This window comes from Melospiza georgiana, chromosome 27 (genome assembly GCF_028018845.1).
Source record: "Melospiza georgiana isolate bMelGeo1 chromosome 27, bMelGeo1.pri, whole genome shotgun sequence".
Lineage (NCBI taxonomy): Eukaryota > Metazoa > Chordata > Aves > Passeriformes > Passerellidae > Melospiza > Melospiza georgiana.
This window is the reverse complement of record NC_080456.1, coordinates 907,451-926,675: the sequence shown is the minus strand read 5'-3', so window position 1 is coordinate 926,675 and position 19,225 is coordinate 907,451. Positions and strand designations below refer to the sequence as shown.

Genomic DNA, 19,225 nt, shown 5'->3' with positions numbered 1-19,225 from the left:
CGCATCCTCCCGGCCCCCCGCGCCGCCCCATGGTGAGTCCGCACCGGGGATCCCTCCCCGGTGCCCCCGGGTCCGGAGCGGGGCTGCGAGCCGGGCGGGGGGTGCTGGGCACGAGCGGAGGGTGGGAAGCGAAGCCCCGCTGTTTTGGGGGGCTGGAGGGGCGCCCCGCGCTGGGCAGGGCAGGGGCTTTGCCCGCCCGGCAGCTCCCGGGCAGGGCTGGCATGGGGGGTGCAAACTGGGGGGCTCCCGGTTCACCCCAGCTCGGAGCCCCCCCGAGCATCCCACGCCTTTGGCATCGGTGTCCTGGCGAGCGCGGCACATGGGAAAGGGAGAAAGTGGCTTTATTTCTACGTTTTGTGGGTTTTTGAGAAATAATTATTATGATTATTTTTCTAATTAGCGCGATTAATCAGCGCCTGAAGTGTGAGTGTGGGCAGCGGCGAGAGGAAAAGCCCCCGCTCTGCCAATGCCCTTCCATCTGCTGTCTCCCCATTCCTGGCTAAACAAACCCCCTCATCTCGCCGGGAAAAGACGGCCCTTGGCATCGCTCCTGCCCGTGGCCACTCCCGGCAGGGAGAGCCCACCCCGAGAGCGCCAGGGAGAGGGGCTGGCATCTCCCCATAGCGCGGGGCAGGGCTGGCATCTCCCCATAGCGCGGGGCAGGGCTGGCATCTCCCCACAGCGCGGGGTAGGGCTGGCATCTCCCCATAGCGCGGGGCAGGGCTGGCATCTCCCCATAGCGCGGGGCAGGGCTGGCATCTCCCCATAGCGCGGGACAGGGCTGGCATCTCCCCATGGCGCGGGGCAGGGGCTGGCATCTCCCCATAGCACGGGGTGGGGGCTGGCATCTCCCCATAGCGCGGGGCAGGGCTGGCATCTCCCCACGGCGCGGGGCGCTCCTTGCGATGGCTCCGGGCGATCGGGATGCCCGGGAGCCGGGGTGGGGAAGGGAAAATCCTCCCGGAGGCCCTGGGAGGGGAGGACGTGCCCCGTGTGCATCTCAGCGCTCAGGACGGCAGAACAGGATTGATGAAGTCTCTCCGGTGCAGAACAGGATTTATGAGGCGGTCTGAGGGTTTTCTCCCCATCCCTGAGCATCCTGCCTGGTGGGTGGATGTGCTGCAGCAGCCTGGTGGTCCCAAAGGGGTAGGAGGGGTCCCTGCTGCTCCCCCACCCAGTGCTGGCGTGGACAGAGCTGCTGGCAGTGGATCTGGGCACGTTCATGCAGGATAAACCCCGTGCTGTCCCGTCCCACTCCGTGTGCCTGCAGCCCTTGCTCCCGGGGAGGGATGAGGATGCTTGCACCCAGACCAGCAGGAAAGGGACCAGCTGGACTTTTCCCCATTGATCTGTTCATGTCAGGTCTTTGCAGGGTGAACCAGTGGTGTGTTATTGTTCTGGGGAGTGGAGAACAAAGGAAAATATTTTTCTGGGTGTTTCTGGGTGTTTGTTTATGTGTTCCTCAGCTTGGACACCATCTCTCCTGTTGGATCAGTAGGGTGATGCCTGTGGGTTGATGTTTGCTGCTTGGCAAGTCTGAGCTCCATCTCTTGGTGAGATGAGCTGATTAAAGTCTTGTGGTGGAACTTTTTGGGAAGCTCTGCTGAATTTCCCCGTCTTTTCTGCTGGTCTTTCCCTCTGAATGCATGGAGGCAGGGGAGGGATTGCCCAGGCTTTGCCAGCTGTCTCTGCCAAGGGTGTCCCTGAGACAGGCACCCCAGGCAGGGCAGAACCGGGGATCTGTGGCACAACTGATGGTTTGGGTGTCCCCTTCCTACCCTGGCTGCTAATGATGTGTCCAATGGTTAATGAGCTCCTCATGTTGCATATAAATATAAATATAAATATAAATATAAATATAAATATAAATATAAATATAAATATAAATATAAATATAAATGGAGGAGCTGTCTGTGGACACTGATTTTAAGGAGATCTGCAAGTAGGGTGTGTTCCACATCTGGGACTGGAGCATCCTCCTGGAGGATCCACCCTGGAGGGAAAACATCCACTTGGAACTCTGGAGCAGCTGCACTCATGTCTACATCCCGTATTTTTACAGTTTGTGTCATCCCCATTCTTGCAACCAGCTTCAGGGGTGGGTGCCAGGCTGCAGGATGTGGGAATGCTGAAACCAGTGCCCTCCCCATGCCTGTGTTCAGGGGTTTTCAGCTGGCAGCAATCCTCAGGTTGAATCCTGCTAATTAATTATTTGGCAATATCTCTAAATCCCATGTATTCTGTTGCTTATTCTCTTTGATAAAGTGATGGTCCCATTGCTTTAGCTTCGAATATTCCAGAGCTGATGCAGGCTGGCAGCGTGGAATCTGCTTCTCCACAGCTTTCCCCATTGTGATTTTTAAAAATTATTTATATTATGTTATTTTTCCCCTTACATTTTTCCCTCTGGAGGCAGCATGATGGCTGTGTGGGGATTTATTTTATGTTATTTTTCCCCTTACATTTTTCCCTCTGGAGGCAGCATGATGGCTGTGTGAGGAGCAGGGATGTGGTCCTGCTCCTGCAGAGGTTGGCATCCTGGATTCACTGGGATCCCTCTGGGATCTCATCCTGCTTTACCCATTCCAGACTGGGACCCCCCCATTCTCTGCCCCCAGGGACACTTGCATGAGTGGTTTTGGTTTTACAGTGAGGAAAGGAAATTATTGGATGTTTTCATGCTGCTCGTTGCAACTTCTGGCTCTCTTTTTTTTTTTTTTGGTGTTTCTTAAGTTCCTGTCACTTTGCTTTCACACTTCTCTGTCCTCCAGCTGTAATCCTGGTATTTATTGAGCATTTTCTAGGAAAACCCTGCGTCTTCTTGGGAGGGAAGAGGAAAAAAAACCCAGTACTTGCTAATCTCCTGCTTTTCCAGCTGCTGACCCCTTGCATGTGACTGGGGTTGGGCTGGAAAGCTTCCTTGGAGGAAGCAGAAAGGCGTTTGGCTGTCAGGGAGCGGAAAAACCAAAGGAGCCGCTCTCCAAGCTGGTTTTCCTCCGGGCTGGCGGATGCTGCGGCGGTTTGGGGCTGGCTCGGCTGCGGCCGCTCTCCAGGATGTGCTCGGTGTCTGCCGGAGCTGCTGGAGCCGTGGCTGCTGCTCCCAGCCCTGGGGGGGCACGGAGGGGCCCAGGTTGGGCACGGCCTCGCCAGGGAGGTGCAGGGGAGCGGGGCAGGGCTGTGGGCAGCGCTGCTCGGGGCTCGTGATGGGACTGAAACAGCGATCGGGGCAGGAGCACAGTGGGGATCTGCCCATCCCGCAGGGATCTGCCCATCCCGCAGGGATCTGCCTGTCCCAAGGGGATCTGCCTGTCCCATTGGGATCTGCCCGTCCCACCAGGATCTGCCCATCCCACGGGGATCTGCCCGTCCCATTGGGATCTGCCCGTCCCACCAGGACCTGCCCGTCCCATTGGGATCTGCCTGTCCCACGGGGATCTGCCCATCCCATTGAGATCTGCCCGTCCCACGGGGATCTGCCCATCCCATTGGGATCTGCCCGTCCCACGGGGATCTGCCCATCCCATTGGGATCTGCCCATCCCATGGGGATCTGCCCATCCCATTGGGATCTGCCCGTCCCACGGGGATCTGCCCTGCGTGAATTGCTCTGCTGGGATGTCCAGTGAAGGTGGGTTTGACCAACTGCTGCTCCTTGACCCTTGGAACTGGGGACTCCACACTGCATCAGCTGCTTGTGGAGGACTGCTCTGTCCAAGCCAGGCTGGTGATCTCCATCGACTCTTCCATGGATCCTGAGGATGCTGGGATGCTCCTGGACCATCACAGGATGCAGCCTCTGCTGGCAAGGGATGCTCAGAGGTGGGATGCAGTGGTCCCAGGGAATGGATGGTGCAGTGCTGACTGGTCAGTCTTCACTCCTGACACCACACCAGAAGTTAGATCCGCAAATCCACGGAAGGATTTCTGCACCGTTTTGGAGTTTTGGTTTCTTTTTATTGCAAGTCAGAACAACCTTAAATCACCAAACCACGTCCGGATATGACCGCGCAGGAAGCTGGTTTCCTTTCCCCTGTTCTTTGTAGGTTTAAAAATACATATCTGTGCTGAAGTTTGGTTCTTCTCTTTAATCCTGGGTCTGTGAAGGAGGCTTTAACCTGAGCTCACGCCGTTGGAATTCCCTGCTGCGCCAGGGAGAGGCTCCTTGCCTCCAATCGCTTCCAGATGCCATTCCCGTTCCGGCTCTTCCCCTTGCAAAATGTCTCCCCCAGCCTGCCGAAGCTTTCCCGGCTGGATTTGACATCCCCATATCCGGCCAGGCTGAGTAAGCTGAGCCTTCATTTTTTAAGCAGAGCCCGGTGCCAGTGGCGGGAGGTTGGAACTCACCCGCGGTGTTGCACAAGCCGGAGCCCCGGGGTGGATCCTCCGCCGGGGTTTCAGCTGCTTGCGACATCGGGTGGTTTTTAAATTTCTTTTAAAACGGAGGTAAATGAGCTGGCACGGAGTTTGGGGTTTGGGGATCCCTTGCTGCACACTCTGCCCTCATTGCCAACGGGGCAGAGCTTCCCTCAGCCCCAAAATGGCAGGAAACTGAGGCAGGAGAGTGCTGAGCAAGAGCTGAGGAGTCTGAAACGCTGCTCTGGGGCTTTGCTGATGCTGTGTGCACCCAGCCAGCCCAGCATTCCCACCCTGGGTCATAAACCACCCCTGGATGGGGATTGAGCCCCCAGCACAGCAGCTCTGTGGCTGTTGGGCTCACCTGACCCCCCTGGCCTGTGGTCTGTGGGTGAGATTTGTGGATGAGGATGGATCAGACCTGTCTGTGTTGGGAATGGAGGAAAGCACTGAAGCATTGAGGGGAAAAATGAGGTGGAAAGTGAGAAGTGAGGGAGAAAAATGCAGAGAGGGGGATGCAAGTGAACTTTGAACAGGCCTAGGGTATGGGAAGTGGGATGGTGTCAGAAATGAAGGGCAGTGAGGGACTTTAGGGGTTAAATGTGGTGCTGCCTTTGAACAAGGCATCAGGAGCAATGCCAAGGGCTGGGAATTCCTTAGGCCCGTCCCTGTGCGATCACCAGTGCTGCTTCCAAACCGAAAAATAGACAGGGAAAAAAGAAAAAGAATCACAAAGAAATGTCTGTTCGGGCATATTCGGGCTCAACAGGTTTTGCTCCCGGGCGGGGTCTGGTATTTGGGGTGGGGGAACCAAGAGCCCGGCTGTCAGAGCAGGCTCTTTATGCAACAGAAAGATGTGATTTGTCCTCAGAAATCTCACCCCGGGCTCCTTTCCACTGCCTTTTTTCTCGTGGGGTGACGGCAGCCCTCGAGGGCTTGGGTGGTGCAGGCAGTGTGGGAAGGGATGGGCAGCTCCTGATGAAGGCCTGGGGGAGCTGGGGGGGATTTTCAGTTAAAATATGGATTTAACACGAGGTTTTGGAACCCTGACACCTCAGCACCTGCCCCGGGACCAGATCCCACTGCCAAAACCCTGCGTCCCCCACACATTCGGCTTCTTCAGCATCCTGGTGGTCCATTGGCATCTGCCCTGGAGCTGGGGCTTCCCCGGCCCCTTTGCTGCCTAATTAACAACGTTGCTGCATAATCCCCCCTACATTTACAAGTTAAATCGACAGATTATCTGTATTATGCAAACGCAGCTTTAAATCTTAATTATTTATTTGCATGGGGTGTCTGGAAATCGGCAGCACTGAGCGTGGGGATGCTGTTCTCTTGGAAGTGCAGACTGGTGCTAGGAAATGAACCCAAAGCAGGCTTTTTTTGGTGTGGTGGGTGATGCTCAACACCCCAGCCTGGGAATATGTCTATTTTTTCCTTTAATTTTTTTTGGGGTGGGGGGTGGTTGTTGTGGGAGGCTCATCCTTAAATAGCAGTGGTTTATTTTTAGGTCGGTCGCTGCTTTGGATAATCCGGCTTGGCTGGGCAGCTTTGCTTTTCTTCCCATTCTCAGGGATTTGATAGAAATAGGTTTATTAAATTATGTTATTTTTAATGAAATATTTTAATAAATTTAATAAACTATTAATAGAATTAAAGAAACACAGGGTTGAAGGATGAGGGTTCTGCCGGTTGTTGCCGTTTTGTGCTGTCGTGGACAGGGAGCATCCCCTGGGATGACCATTAGTGAAACCTCTTCCCAAAGTGTAATTCCCACACTGGAATTACAACTTAGGCTCGGCCAAAGGATGGTTGGGAAGCGCCTGGATTATCTCCCATTAAATACTTGCTGGATGAATAAGCTGCTGGTCCTGGGGCCACAGCGACTGTGGTGACGTGAGGGATGTGCCGGGCTTGGAAACACCTTGCTCCTGCCAGCTGGAGACGTTTTCTCTGGAGGAGGATGAGCTCACCTGGATTTTATTCCCCTCCCAGCCTGGCTTTTGCTCTCTCCCCCCTCGGGAGGTAATTTTAACCGAGGGAGGCTGGCGCCGGCGATGGAGCAGCGAGGGACGGACGCATGGACGGCTGCCTCCCTGCAGGTCTGGAGGGAGACTCTTCTCCATCTCCCCCTCCCCTCTTTTAACAGCCCTGGGGAGATCTGGTTTTTGATGGGGAGGATGATGACAGGAGGAATTTGGAGGCTCATCCCTGCCCTGTGTGTGTCCCCCCCTGCCTCTGGAATAACCGTTCCTGCCGGGATGCTCCTGCACTGGGGCTGAGCCCCTCAAAGGGCCAGTTCTGCCTGGCTTTAGTCTTTAGCACAGGAAGGAATGTGCCCACTGGAAGGGATGTGCCCACTGGAAGGGATGTGCCCACTGGATTTTTCTTTTCTTTTGCTCAAAGCCACGAGCATCTCGGTGGGAGATGCTGGGGAGTGGGCAGAAGGTGCCTTTTTGCCCTCAGATTTGGAAATTATTATTTAAATGATTAAACTGATAGGCAGGAGAGGAAACTGAGGCCAGCAAAACAGCTGGAGAAGGAAAGGAGCAAAATCCAGCTTGTTTAGGGCTTCTTGAAGGGTCTGGGATTTGCAATGTTTATTTCCTGCTGGGATCAGCTGCCGGATGGGTTGAGCTGCCTGTGGCTCCTGACCTGGTGGACACTGGAACTGTGAGGGACTTTTCTGGACCTTGGGCTGGGAATGACCATGAGCACAGGCTCATGGCAGGGAAACCACTCGAGTGGCTGGAACACAACCCTGGGAAGAGCGGCAGCAATCCAGCTCCTGGCTCCTCCAGTCGAGCTGGAAAGACCAGCTCAGGGCAAGACCTCGGATCCACAGGATCCTGCCTGGCTGATCCTGTACAGTATCACAGTCTGCTGCTCACCCAGGGCTGCAGGATCCTCCTGGAACCCCTCTGGACATCCTCATCCTCATTTCCACGGGTAGGGGCTGATGCTGTGCCATGAAGTGCTTTAGCAGGAGCTCCTCAGGGAGAGTTTAACCTTGTGAGTGCATCCTATAATTCACAGCTCTGGATGAAAACGTTGTGTCAGAGGCAGCAATGTTGGATGCTCTGGTGGATTCAGGGCTTCTGGGAAGACCCTGGTGCCAAAGGTGAATTTTTTGGCCTCAAGTGCATTTGGTTTGGCTGCTCATTGCCCTGAGCCCTCAGGATTAATTGCCCCCCAAGGCAAACAGTGATGGAAGGAGGAAGAAGAGGTTCTTTGGGTGGAGAGGGAAGGTGACACTGGGATGGAGCCATCCCTGTCATCCCATGTGCAGAAAGCCTGATCCCTGACGAGAAGAATCCATGAGAAACTTTCTCAGGCTCCTGGGTGGTTTCCATCCCCACCCCTTGGACAAGGATGTAGCCCTCTTTGATAAATTAATGAGATATTAAGAGAGGAACATGCTCTGGGGAAGGCTTGCACCTCTCTCAGCTCTGCTTTTTCTAGCTGGAGGAGATGGGGACAGGTGAGGAAACCTCTGGCCCTTCAGAGCTTTCCTTGGAAGCACCTTCCCTGCCAGGGCTTGATGAGCAGCTGACAGAGATGAGCTTGTGTCCTCACCTGCATCACCGTTTCTGGCACTGAAATGAGCTGATATTCCCTCTGGTGTGTGTTTTCCTGGGGAGAGCCGTGGCTCTTATCACAGCCCGTCCATCCCAGGGGCACGGGCAGAGGAGCAGAGCTGCTGCCCTGGGGTAGCTGGGATAACACTGGGCTCTCTCCAGCGGCTGCCTCATTTATCCCTGCCTTGGCATGCAGATCAGGCAGGGAGCATTTCTCTGAGAGGCAGCAGCGTTTCTGTGAGTGGTGTGGTTTCTCGGCAGAGCTTTTCCTCCCCCAAACCATAAGGATATGACAGTGCTGGGCTAGGATGTGCAGTTTGGAAAGTTTTGGGGGAAAAGGTGCCAGAGATGAAGGAGTAAGGAGCTTTCTCTACACGGGAGGGCAGGAAAGCTGCATTCCCCTTTCCCTGGAAAAGGGCACCGCTCCATCTCCATCTCGTGGGGTCTTCCTGAAAGGCCGAGTGAGTCACGGAGGGGGATTTCGGTGTGAGAGGCCGAGGGATGTTGAGGTCTGCGCTGCGATCGGCCACACCTCCTGCTTAGAGAGCGGCGGGAGCGCGGCCCTGGGTGGGAGCTGAGAGTGGGAGGTAGGAGGCTTTCCGGAGGTGTGAGGCTTTTCGGGGTGGGAGATGGGACTTGGGAGGCTTTCCGGAGGTGTGAAGCTTTCCGGAGGTGTAAGACTTTTCGGGGCGTGAGGCTTTTCGGGGTGTAAGGCTTTTTGGAGGTGTAAGGCTTTCCGGGGGTGTGAGGCTTTCCGGAGGTGTAAGGCTTTTTGGAGGTGTGAGGCTTTCCGGAGGTCGAGGCTTTCCGGGGCGCTCCCGCTCGGTGCGCCCGGTGCCGTCTCGGCCGGTTCCCCGCCGCCCTGCCCGGGGATGCGCAGCGATCCGTGCATCCTCCGGAGCGCCCGCAGCCCTGAGGATGCTCTCCCTCCTCCTCTCCTAGGGGAACAGAGGACGGCAGCGTCGATCCCGCCGAGCTCCCGCCTGGACCGAGAGGACGGGCCGTAAGTAGCCGTGACTCGCTGCCAGCTAATCCCCGCCCTGCTGGGACTGCTTGCAGCCTCTCCCGCCGCTGGGGATGCAGAAAAAGGTTTCCCTGCCATGGGAATCCTCCTCCCTGCGTGATGCTGGGGGTGCAGAGTGATGGAGCGGGTTCTTTGCTGGGAATCTCGCTCTGTGCGTGAGAGAAAAGAGCAGAGAAGAGCCCAGGGGATTTAGGGCTGGCCAAATCAGGCTGTGGGGTTGCTCTCGAGGTTCTGCTCCTCTCTGGCGCAAAACAGGAAACAGAGAAGAAACCACAGGGCCACGGTTGCACAGGAGCTTTGCAAAGGGGGATGATAACGGCAGGCAGTGTCTGAGCCCCAAAAAGGAACCCCCAGAGTCAAAAGCCATTGGGAGCAGGAGCTCCCTGCAGGGTAACTCAGCCCTGGACCTTGATATCCTGTGATTTCCCCCCGCCCTTTTGCCAGAAGAGCTGGGGCATTGCTTGAGTTTGGGTTGGGGATGGGCTGGAGCATCTCCGTGGTTTAGTTTTTACCTCCCAGAACTGTAAGGGAGTGGTGCTCCCAGTGGGTGTTCTGGCTGCTGCTCCCAGGAGAGCAGGGAGAGGCTGCCAGCACCCTGCCTGCACCCCCAGCTCACTGCCTCCCCTTTCTGCTGCTTTTTGGGGGCATTTAGCCCAAAACACGGGCTCAAAGCTGTGTTGCCAAAGCTGCTTTTGCTGTTGCTGCTGCTGCTGCATCCCTGGGTGATCCCTGAGGATGGAGATACCGGAGAGTAAACACGGCACCGAGGTGAGCGTGGCAGCAAAGGGGGGCTGGACAGGAGAAGGGTGTGCCTGGATTGATGTCAGGGCATCAGGGCTGAAATCCCACAGGATTATCACTGCCCTCATCTCCTCAGCAGGGGCTTGGCACCCCATGGGTGGCTCTGCTCTCTTCAGCAGCTCGGCCATAACCTCCAGGGTGTAGCGAGCTGCATACAGCAAGAAAAGGTCTTTATTTTAGTGTTTTAATAGCAAAAGAGTGATTAAACCTATATAATAAAAATAATAATATGTAATCTCTAGCATTATAGCTCAACTGTAGCCCTGTAGGTCTGTGATGGCCCAAGTTTACCCCAGAGCAGTGAGATAAACAGGTATACCCACATAGCTGGTGGTTTGGGGCTGTAGGAAGGGATTTGTGTCCCATCCCTTTGTTTTTTCTGCTGCAAGGATTAGAAAAAACATAAGGGGAGAGGAGAGGATGGACCCAGGGCTGGTCTGAATCACACTGGAGCACATTAAAACCAGCAGTGCCATGGGAAGGCAGAAGCAGCTTGGATTTATCCTGAGGACCCGCCACTGTGAAAATACTTGTTGAACCTGAGCTTATTTGCTGTTGCCACCTTGAAAATTGCAGCCTGGTCATGGGTAAATGTTTTGTTAAGACTCACATGCCAAGGAGGGCTTGTTTCCCCTATCGTAAATCTTTGGCTGGGTTATTGTGTGCCACGGTAAAGGAAACAGCGCTGCCTCTCCGAGTAAGAGGCAATTAAGATTCCTTTAAAGATTCCTTTAAAGTGACTCGCAGGGCTCTTAAAATAGGATAAATGTGGGTATCAGTGCACAGGCCAGGCTGGCTCCACACCCTCTGTGGGTTGTGCCCAGTGTCCAGTGGAGCTGATTTTCCAGTACTGTGCCCTCCCAACCCTCTTCATTCCCCCAGCCATGGCACTGCAGCTCCGGCTCTTGACGTTGCTCTGCTCTGTGGTTTTTGGCATCTCAGCATCCCTGGTTCCCCTTGGCATCCCTCTTTCCCTGCCATGCAACGTGTCTTGGAGGGGGCTCAGATCTGATCCCTGCTGCCTTTTGGCCTTGCAGTGGTTGTTGTTGCAGTCCCACAAAGATTTTCTCCCCAGCTTGGAAAAAACCCCCCCGAGCGCCGGGAGCTCGCAGCGGCCGGGGCGAGGAAGGTTTGGGATGCCAGGCTGGGGATTTGGGTGTCTTTGATGCCGTGCCAAGCGCGGGCAGTGCCTTTCCCTGGATGCTCTCCCTGCAGGATGGCCCCCGGCTGCCTCCCAGGTTGTGGCAGGCGCGGGCTGTGCCGGGGCAGGGCCGGCGTGGGGCGATCCCGGCCCTACCGCGCACACAACACCTGGGCTTGGAACATCCCGGGGCTTAAACTGCTTCTGTGGGGGTCGCTGCTGCCCTCCAGGGAGCACAGGGGCTGCCCTGCTGGTTCCTGAAACCTCTGAGTGCCTGGAGAGCTCGGGAGAGATGGTGTGGCTGGGCTGAAGGGGTCTGTCTGTCTGTCTCCCTTTGGTTCCCACTGCTGAGAGTGAATCCTTAGGGACTGCATCCCTTCCTCGGGTGCCATCCAACTCTCCTCCAGTTAAAAATAAAGACCTTTTTTGGGATAAACTGTTGGAGATGCCTATTTTTCTTACCCAGGGAAGCTGGACCAGGCAGTGGGTGGCTCCGTGTCCCGTGGGCATGTGGGATGGATCGGTGGGAGCACAGGAGAGGTGTCCTTGCCTCGTGTCGAGCCTTTCCCAATCCACAGATTACCATGGGAACATAAAAGTACCAAGCCTGCTGGTCCATGATGCTTTGCCAGGGTGGCCTGGGATCACTATCCATCCACGCTGGGATGGTGTGGGGGAATTTATAACCACTCCCCACCTCCATGCTTGTTCTGTGCCTTTAAATTCCTTTCTTCGCTTTTTTTTTTTTTTTTTTGGCTGGGAGCAACTTGGTAGGTGCTTGCTTCCACTTTGTGGATTGACATGACTTAAATCTGGAAATGCTGGAGCCATTGAGGCCATGGGGGGAGATGGGAATGGGTTGATGGAGATACAGGGATGAACCTCTCTGAGTTTCCACCTGGCAGGAGGGTCGGGGTCTGTATGGGTGTTGCTGGCATCTCCCAGGGGACAAGGTGAAACTGGGAGGCAAAATGCTGCTCCAGGTCAGAGGAAGACAGGGAAATTCCATGAGGATTGGCCATGAGCTGCCTCTGCAGCATCCTGGGATGGGGCTTTCCCAGAACACGGGGTGGGGAAGGGAGTGGGAGATGGGGAATGGGCCATGGGGCTTTTGGATCCTTTGTGCAGCAATAATTGCAGCCTGCGGTGCTGTGGGGGTGCATCCTCCAACATCAAAGAAGGGTTTTCCAGTCACTTCTTCCAGGTGTGGGGAGCTGAATCCAGCTGGGACTTCCCCCCCAGCTTCGGGGCTCGGTGGGGCAGGCAATGCCCTGGAACAACCCTGGGGGAGCGAGGGTTCATCCCAGTGAGTGCTTGAATCTCTCCTGCCAGACAGGGATGCTGCAGTGTGGGATCCAGGCAGGATGTTTGGTGAGGGGTCTGTGCTGGGGGGGTCTGAGGGAGGCTGTGATGGGACAGGGATGATGTGGGGGCACTGAGGATGCTGTGATGGGACAGGGATGCTCTGATGGGACAGGGATTCTCAGTGAGGCTCGAAGGATGCTCTGGGGGCTTTGAGGATCCTGTGTTGGGATGAGGATGCCAGTGGGAGGAGACTCTGAGGACATTGTGGGGGACCAGGGATGCTGCATGAATAGGGTTATTGCAGGACTGGGGATGCTGTGGGAGGGCTCTGAGGATGCTGTGAGACCAAGGTGCCATGGGGTGCTCTGAGGATGCTGTGATGGGACAGGGACACTCAGGGGATACTGGGGATACTGTGATGGGACAGGAATGTTGCAGGGGGCTCTGAGGGTGCTGTGATGGGACAGGAATGCTGCAGGGGGCTCTGAGGGTGCTGTGATGGGACAGGGATGCTGCAGGCTCTGAGGGTGCTGTGATGGGACAGGGATGCTGCAGGGGGCTCTGAGGGTGCTGTGATGGGACAGGAATGTTGCAGGGCGCTCTGAGGGTGCTGTGATGGGACAGGGATGCTGCAGGGGGCTCTGAGGGTGCTGTGATGGGACAGGGATGCTGCAGGCTCTGAGGATGCTGCAGGACTGGGGATGCTGTGGGGACCAGCAGGACCCTTTGGCATTGCTCACTCCAGCAACCCTCCAAGGAGGACACAGGACCTGGCTCAGGGTGTTCAGACCTTGCTGCTTTCAGCAGCTGCTCTGGTTTGGGCTGTGGATCTGGGAGGGCTGTGGGGAGCTTGATCTCATTCCAGAAGCACCAGGGGTGCGGGGGCAGCCGGGTGTGCTCTGTTTTGCTCCGCATTCCCTGATCACTTCACTAAACAAGGTTCCTTCTCCTCAGGGATTAAATGCCACGTTTGCCTTAGATAAATTTTGCATCAGGCCCAGCTTGTGCATACAAGCCTGGGAAAAGATCATAAAGCTTTCAAAAAACATTATTTAAAAAAAAGCTGGTATGTAAAGTCAAACATTGCGGGCAGAGCAGATTTTCCCAGTGCTTTCACTGGTGGAAGGGGTGAAGTGTGCTTGGTTGGGTGTTTTGGCACCCGAGGATGAAGCTGGGGGTGAATTTGGTGCTAAAATCAGGTCCTGATGCCCAGCAATTTCCCAGCCCTGGGCAAACAGGGGTACTCAGCCCCCTACCCCAGGAGCAAACCCAGCCTCCAGCTGAGGCAGTGGATTTCCCCTTAGGGCTTTTGTGGCCAGTTTTACTAAGAACAAAACTCCCCAGGAAGCAGAAGCTGCTTGTACCTTCCCCTAATTTTATTTTTTCCAAGAAATTGTAATATGGAAAGGGGTGAGACCCCCCCTGTGCCTTCTCCCTGTATTGCTCCCACCCGTGAAGACCCAGCTGTAGGTTTCATCTTCCCAAGCAGGAGGGGCTTGTTGAGCTGGAAATTCGGATGCAGGATGAGAGCCAGTTGGGATGGGGGGATTGCTTCCCCTTTCTGGAGCCCCCAGGTAATGATGGGGCACAATTATCCGTGTTTTATGAAGAAGTGCTTCAGAGGGAGGTGCTTTCCTAGGGGACCTCCTCACCTCCCCATCCCTCTGCTGTCAAATGGACACAATTTTCTTTTTCAAATGTCCTGTCCCGTTGCTTTTAGTGTGGTTTAATTGTCCTTAATTGCCTTTTAATTGCCCTTCCTGCCCTTTTTAACTTCAGAAGGCCGTGACTGGGAAGGGAAGAGCCTGGCTCTTGTGGGACCATCCTTGGTCCCATTTCTCCTCGTTCTTGGTACATTTTTGCCCCAAAGGGGGGGGTGTTTTACCCGGTGTTCTTGGCTGGCTGAGGCCGTGGCCCTGCCGGGTGTTTGGCAGGTGTCAGGTTTGTTAGTGGCACTTCCCTGGGCAGGAAGGGGATGAGGTGGGTGCCCTCCCTTGGCAGTGACTAATCCTGGAGGATCTGATGGGCAGGCTCTGATTGAGAGGCTGTTTGCATCGCCCTGCCCCGGTGCACCTTTCCCTTGGCTGGCATTTGCACACCGAGACGTGGCTGGTCAGAGGCAGGAGCAGCTCAGGTACAGGGGGCAGCCAAGCCCAGCTCTGAGCCTGGCTTAGAGCAGCATTCACCTGGGAGCAAAGCTGCCCTGTAGCCCAAAGCTTCTCCCTCACGGTAAGTTCATTTTCCATCCTTGCCGTGTCCTGGTGGGATGGGCCCATCCTGGGATGGCTCCAACCACGGCTCTTTGCTCCTTGTTCCAGGAGCGAGAGGTTTCAGAGGAGCACAAAAGTGTCCCTGCTTCCCTGGGCAGTGTTTGTGTGGGCACTAAGCTCCAGCACCTCCTGTCCCCAGGCCGGGATGGGTGAATCCAAGGCGTTGGAGGTTCCCCAAGTACGTGATGCTCTTTGGTTTGATGCTGCTTGGCTGCTCCTGTCCTTTCTGACTTTGTGGTGGCACATTGGACTTTGGATCTGCTGGTGCCAGCTGGGTTTAAAGTCTCCCCCATGGGATTTTGTGGTTGAAACCCCACTGGGGGCTTGTTTTCCCTCTCTAATTATCTTTTTTTTTCCTTTGGCCTCTAACCTGTAGGGCTGAAGCTCCTTGGGAAGTGCCGCTTGCTTGGCTTTGATAAGCTCCCTAAACCAAGGTTTTTGCAGTAAACAAATGTGAATTTAAATAAATAAATCCTTGGGGAACCCTTGCACCTGCTTGTCTGCAGATGCAGATGAGCAAGCAGGGGGTGATGCCTCTTGGGTGGGGTTTCAGGGTCAGCTCTGATGGGTTTTCCCTGTTTTCCTGCTGCAGGTGACCAGCCACAATGAGAGCTCTGGCCCCCGCCTGATCCCTTTCCTGCTGATAAAAATGATCAACAAGTCTCGTGAGTCCCCCAGGGATCCCCTCTGCCTCTGTCCAAGCAGGGCTGGGGAGCCTGGGGAATTTGCATTTGGAATTCTGGGGGTTGGATGCTGCTTTGCTGTTGTTCCAGTTGAGTGATGGAGTGTTGGGCTATCACAGCTCGCAGTGGGGAGGGTGGGTTTGGGCACCTTGATCTCTGGGCTTGGGCACCTGGAACCCTTTGGACTTTGTTGTACAGAAATGGGGTGGAGGCACATGGAAAAAGGGATATTTGCCTAATCTTTGATGAAAAGCAGGCAGGAGGAAGCAGAAACGTCACAGTGGTTTTTTAAACCTGAGATAAAACCACCTGACTCATCTTAAGAGCCGCTCCTCTCTGGGCTGTGGTGCCAGCCAAACCTGCTCCCTGAGGAGAAGGCTCTGCCATCCTGGCTCTAGCTGGGGATGCTGTGGGACCCCACAAGCAACCTTTTAAACCCCATGGCTGACACTGGTTTATCTCTCCCCCTCCCCTCTGGCCTTGCAGGAGGGAAGATACTCGGGGTGCTGGCGCTGTTTCTGGTGATGGTTTGGTACTCCATCTACCGGGAAGACAGGTACACACAGCTGTGAGTGCTCCTTACTCAAGTTTAAATGATCTCCTGCCCTTTCCTTCACTCCTGGGAGGCAGCAGCTTCCTGCCCATCCCTCACAGGGAGGCCAGAGCATGGCACATTCCCTGGATCTGAGGGGACTGGGGAGGTGGCAGCACCCTTGGCTGCTGCTGGAGAAGGGGGGACACAAACGAGGCTCCCCCTCGGTGGGTGGTGGTGGTTGGGCTCTGGGGGGTTTTTTGCAAATGCTGCTTTTCCCGATGCTTTTCTGAGCCCAGGAGGATGGGAAAGCCCTGCTCTCTTCCCAGTGCCAGTGATGCCGAGAGAGATGGGGAAAGTGGAGTGTGAGGTTCATGAGCAGAGCAAGAGAGACCTCTTCTGATGCAAGGCTGCAAGCCCAGCAGATAAATTGCCCAGGCAGTGCCGGCCTTAAATCCGTCTGGAAATCTCTCACAGCTTGAATCGCACAGCCGGGATGCCTGGGGGTGCTGGACCCCCTTTCGCCAGGAGGGGGCTGCAGAGGAATAGGCATCATTTGATCTAATTAACCTCTTCCTTTACAGCTTTTATTTCCCTGTACAAGAAAACAACAAGACAACGTGTCCCCTTGGGGAGGTGGAAAAGAAAGCGGCGCAGCTCATCGGGAAGTGAGTTTGGGGCTGGGAGCAGGGAGTGGGGGGGATGCAGAGCCAGGACCCCCTCCCTGTGCCATCCCTGATGCCAGTGTCACTGACCCTTTGCTCCTTGGCAGCTACACGAGGGACCACCCACTGTTCTTGCAGCTGAAGGACTATTTCTGGGTGAAGACGCCGTCGCTCTACGAGCTGCCCTACGGCACCAAGGGAAGTGGTAAGCCTGACAATGCTCTGTGGGATCTGTCCGTCTGTCTGTCCTGCTGCTGCTTGCTGCTCCTGGGGTTTCAGCTTCCTTTGTCCTAAAGACATCTGCAGGTTGATTTTGCTGGGGACTATTTCCAAGCTATTTTCTTGGTTTTTAGGCTCCGCAGTATCTCCTCACACATGGCGCCTCTAAAAAGTTTAGAGCGGGCCAGGTTTTACTAAGCCCCAGAGACAGATTATCTGCTTGCAATTGGGATTAACAGTAGGATTAAATTTGGCAGGGATGGGGAAGCACTCAGAGTGTTGTGCCAGGCAGGAGCTGCCTTCCTCACCTTCCTCACCTTCCTCACCCTGTCCTTGCCCTTGCTTTGCAGAAGACGTCCTGCTGCGCCTGCTGTCCATCACCCACTACTCCCTGCCCGAGAGCATCCAGAGGTAACACTGGGGTGGGTTTAGGGGCTTTTCTCTCTTTTTCTTCATCATTTCTCTCTTGGGGGTGGTTGCAATTTGTCTGCTGTGGGCCCAGGATTTGGCAAAATGAACCTCTGCAACCCATGGGTGGAGCATGGGAAGGTGTGGAGACTGGACAACACCAGGTTTAACTCCCCTGGTGGTTAAAATCAGCCCAGTTTTGGAGCAGGCCTGGTTAAGCCAGGGTTTTCTCTCGCAGCCTCAAGTGCAGGAGGTGTGCCGTGGTGGGCAACGGCCACCGGCTCCGCAACAGCTCCATGGGGGACACCATCAACACCTACGACGTGGTGATCAGGTACAGCCCCGGCCCCCGCTCCCTGCCCGGTGCCACCGCAGCTGGGGCTGACACCTGTGATGTCCCAAAGGCTGAACAACGCCCCGGTGCACGGTTATGAGCAGGACGTGGGCTCCAAGACCACCATGCGCCTCTTCTACCCCGAGTCAGCCCACTTCGACCCCCGGACCGAGAACAACCCCGACACACTGCTGGTGCTCGTGCCCTTCAAGCCCATGGACTTCCAGTGGATGGAGGCCATCCTTAATGACAAGAAGAGGGTGAGTGTGGTGGGGAACCGGGTCCAACCCCTCCCTGGCTGCTCCAGACTCCAGCTGTCATGCCACCCCACCCTTGGGGACATCTGGGCTCTTGCAGGTTCGCAAAGGGTTTTGGAAACAGCCCCCACTGATCTGGGACGCCAACCCGGAGCAAGTGCGCGTCCTCAATCCCTACTACATGGAAGTAACTGCTGCTAAACTGCTCAACCTCCCCATGAAGCAACCACGGAAGGTCAAACAGGTAAGGGGTGGGGATGGCCAGTCACCCTGCACACCCTGAGGGGGGTCAGGCTGTCTCTGTGCAGCTCCCTGAAGGCTGTGGCTCTCTGTCCCTCAGAAGCCCACCACAGGGCTGCTGGCCATCACCTTGGCACTGCACTTCTGTGACCTGGTGCACATCGCGGGCTTTGGCTACCCCGATTCGGCCAACAAGAAGCAAACCATCCACTACTACGAGCAGATCACACTCAAGTCCATGGCCGTAAGTGTTTGCCCCACAGTTTTGTCCCTGTTGCCCTCATTTTTCCCCCAGGAGGGGGGATGGCAGCCCAGGAGAGCAGTGCCAGGATGTTGAATGGCATGGGAGGCTCTTCCTTCTCACTCCCCTCCCATGATGAAGGTTGAAGTCCACCTTTGGCTGATCATCATCCAACTTCTCTTGGCAGCCAAATGTCCTTGGAGGCATGGAGAGTTGGATCCATCACAGTTTATGTGTGGGCAGAAGAGCTCATGTTCCGGGGGATTGGGTGGGGAGGGTTCTGTCCTTGCTTTTGGGGGGCTGAAGTCCCTGCTGGTGGGGTGGGCAAGGTTGGGGGTGGGAAGGGAGGACTGGAAGGAAAATGTGCGGCCCAGACTCTGGTGTCACCCCTGCTCCCTGTCCTGCAGGCGTCAGAGCACAACGTGTCACATGAGGCTGTGGCCATCAAGAGGATGCTGGAGCTGGGACTCGTCAGGAACCTCACCTACTTCTGAGGGTGGCGGGGCAGCGCAGGGACACCGTCCCCAGGACAAGGAGACACCGTCCCCTGCAGCGAGGGGACACTACACTGGCACGGCCGCAGTGACCGAGGGCAGAGCATTGTTGTCACTGCTGCCACCACGGCCTGGGACTCCTGGGGCTGGGCCCGTGCTGGACCGCGGGTGCCCGGGGTGCTGGGGCGGCTCTCGGGGTGCAGGGAGCCCGGCGGGGCCGTGGCCCTGAGCCTTTTCTACTGACGCACTGAGCTACCAAGGACTCGAGGGGGTTTTTGGGGTAGGGGGGTCCTCCCTCCCAGCGGGCCTGAGGGGGTGAGCCAGGGCAGAAGCCCTTGCCCTGGATATTCTCTTTCCCTTAATTCCCTCATACACTGACGAGGGCCCTGCTGAGGGGCTGATTTTGGGGTCCTGGCCCCTCCCTGCCCAGGGAATGGGAGACTTTGGAGGTTCATGTTGCCTCCTCCCTGCCCTGGACCTCCCCCCAAATATTTAATTCCCTCCCCTTTTTTTAATTTCCTTTTTTACTTGGCGGCCCTGTCCTGTGCCTTAGCGCTGGCGTAGGGACTCGTCCCCACAGCCCCCCTGGGTGGGGGCACCCTGGGCTGCTTGGCTTCGGGGTCTGCCAGGGCCCTTTGGTGGTGCAGATTAATTTAATTAATTTAAATGCTTATTTATGGT

General features: G+C 55.8%; 1 protein-coding gene across 8 annotated transcripts; it reads left to right on the top strand.

The window, feature by feature from the left end:
• Positions 1 to 19,215, top strand: ST3GAL4 (ST3 beta-galactoside alpha-2,3-sialyltransferase 4). 8 transcript variants are annotated; one of them, XM_058041442.1, is made up of 12 exons: positions 1 to 32; positions 8,873 to 8,933; positions 15,064 to 15,136; positions 15,641 to 15,710; positions 16,271 to 16,354; positions 16,459 to 16,556; positions 16,921 to 16,981; positions 17,217 to 17,312; positions 17,383 to 17,572; positions 17,670 to 17,813; positions 17,910 to 18,053; positions 18,458 to 19,215. In XM_058041442.1, the coding sequence occupies exons 3-12, from the start codon at positions 15,121 to 15,123 to the stop codon at positions 18,542 to 18,544; spliced, it is 990 nt and encodes a 329-aa protein (XP_057897425.1). In that variant the 5' UTR covers positions 1 to 32; positions 8,873 to 8,933; positions 15,064 to 15,120; the 3' UTR covers positions 18,545 to 19,215. The 8 variants fall into 8 exon arrangements, with proteins under 8 accessions (XP_057897425.1, XP_057897423.1, XP_057897424.1 ...); XM_058041440.1 differs by lacking the exon at positions 1 to 32 and adding an exon at positions 6,152 to 8,391 and having other exon boundaries at positions 15,641 to 15,722; positions 17,910 to 18,547; XM_058041441.1 differs by lacking the exon at positions 1 to 32 and having other exon boundaries at positions 8,705 to 8,933; positions 17,910 to 18,547.
• The last annotated feature ends 10 nt before the right edge of the window (positions 19,216 to 19,225 follow it).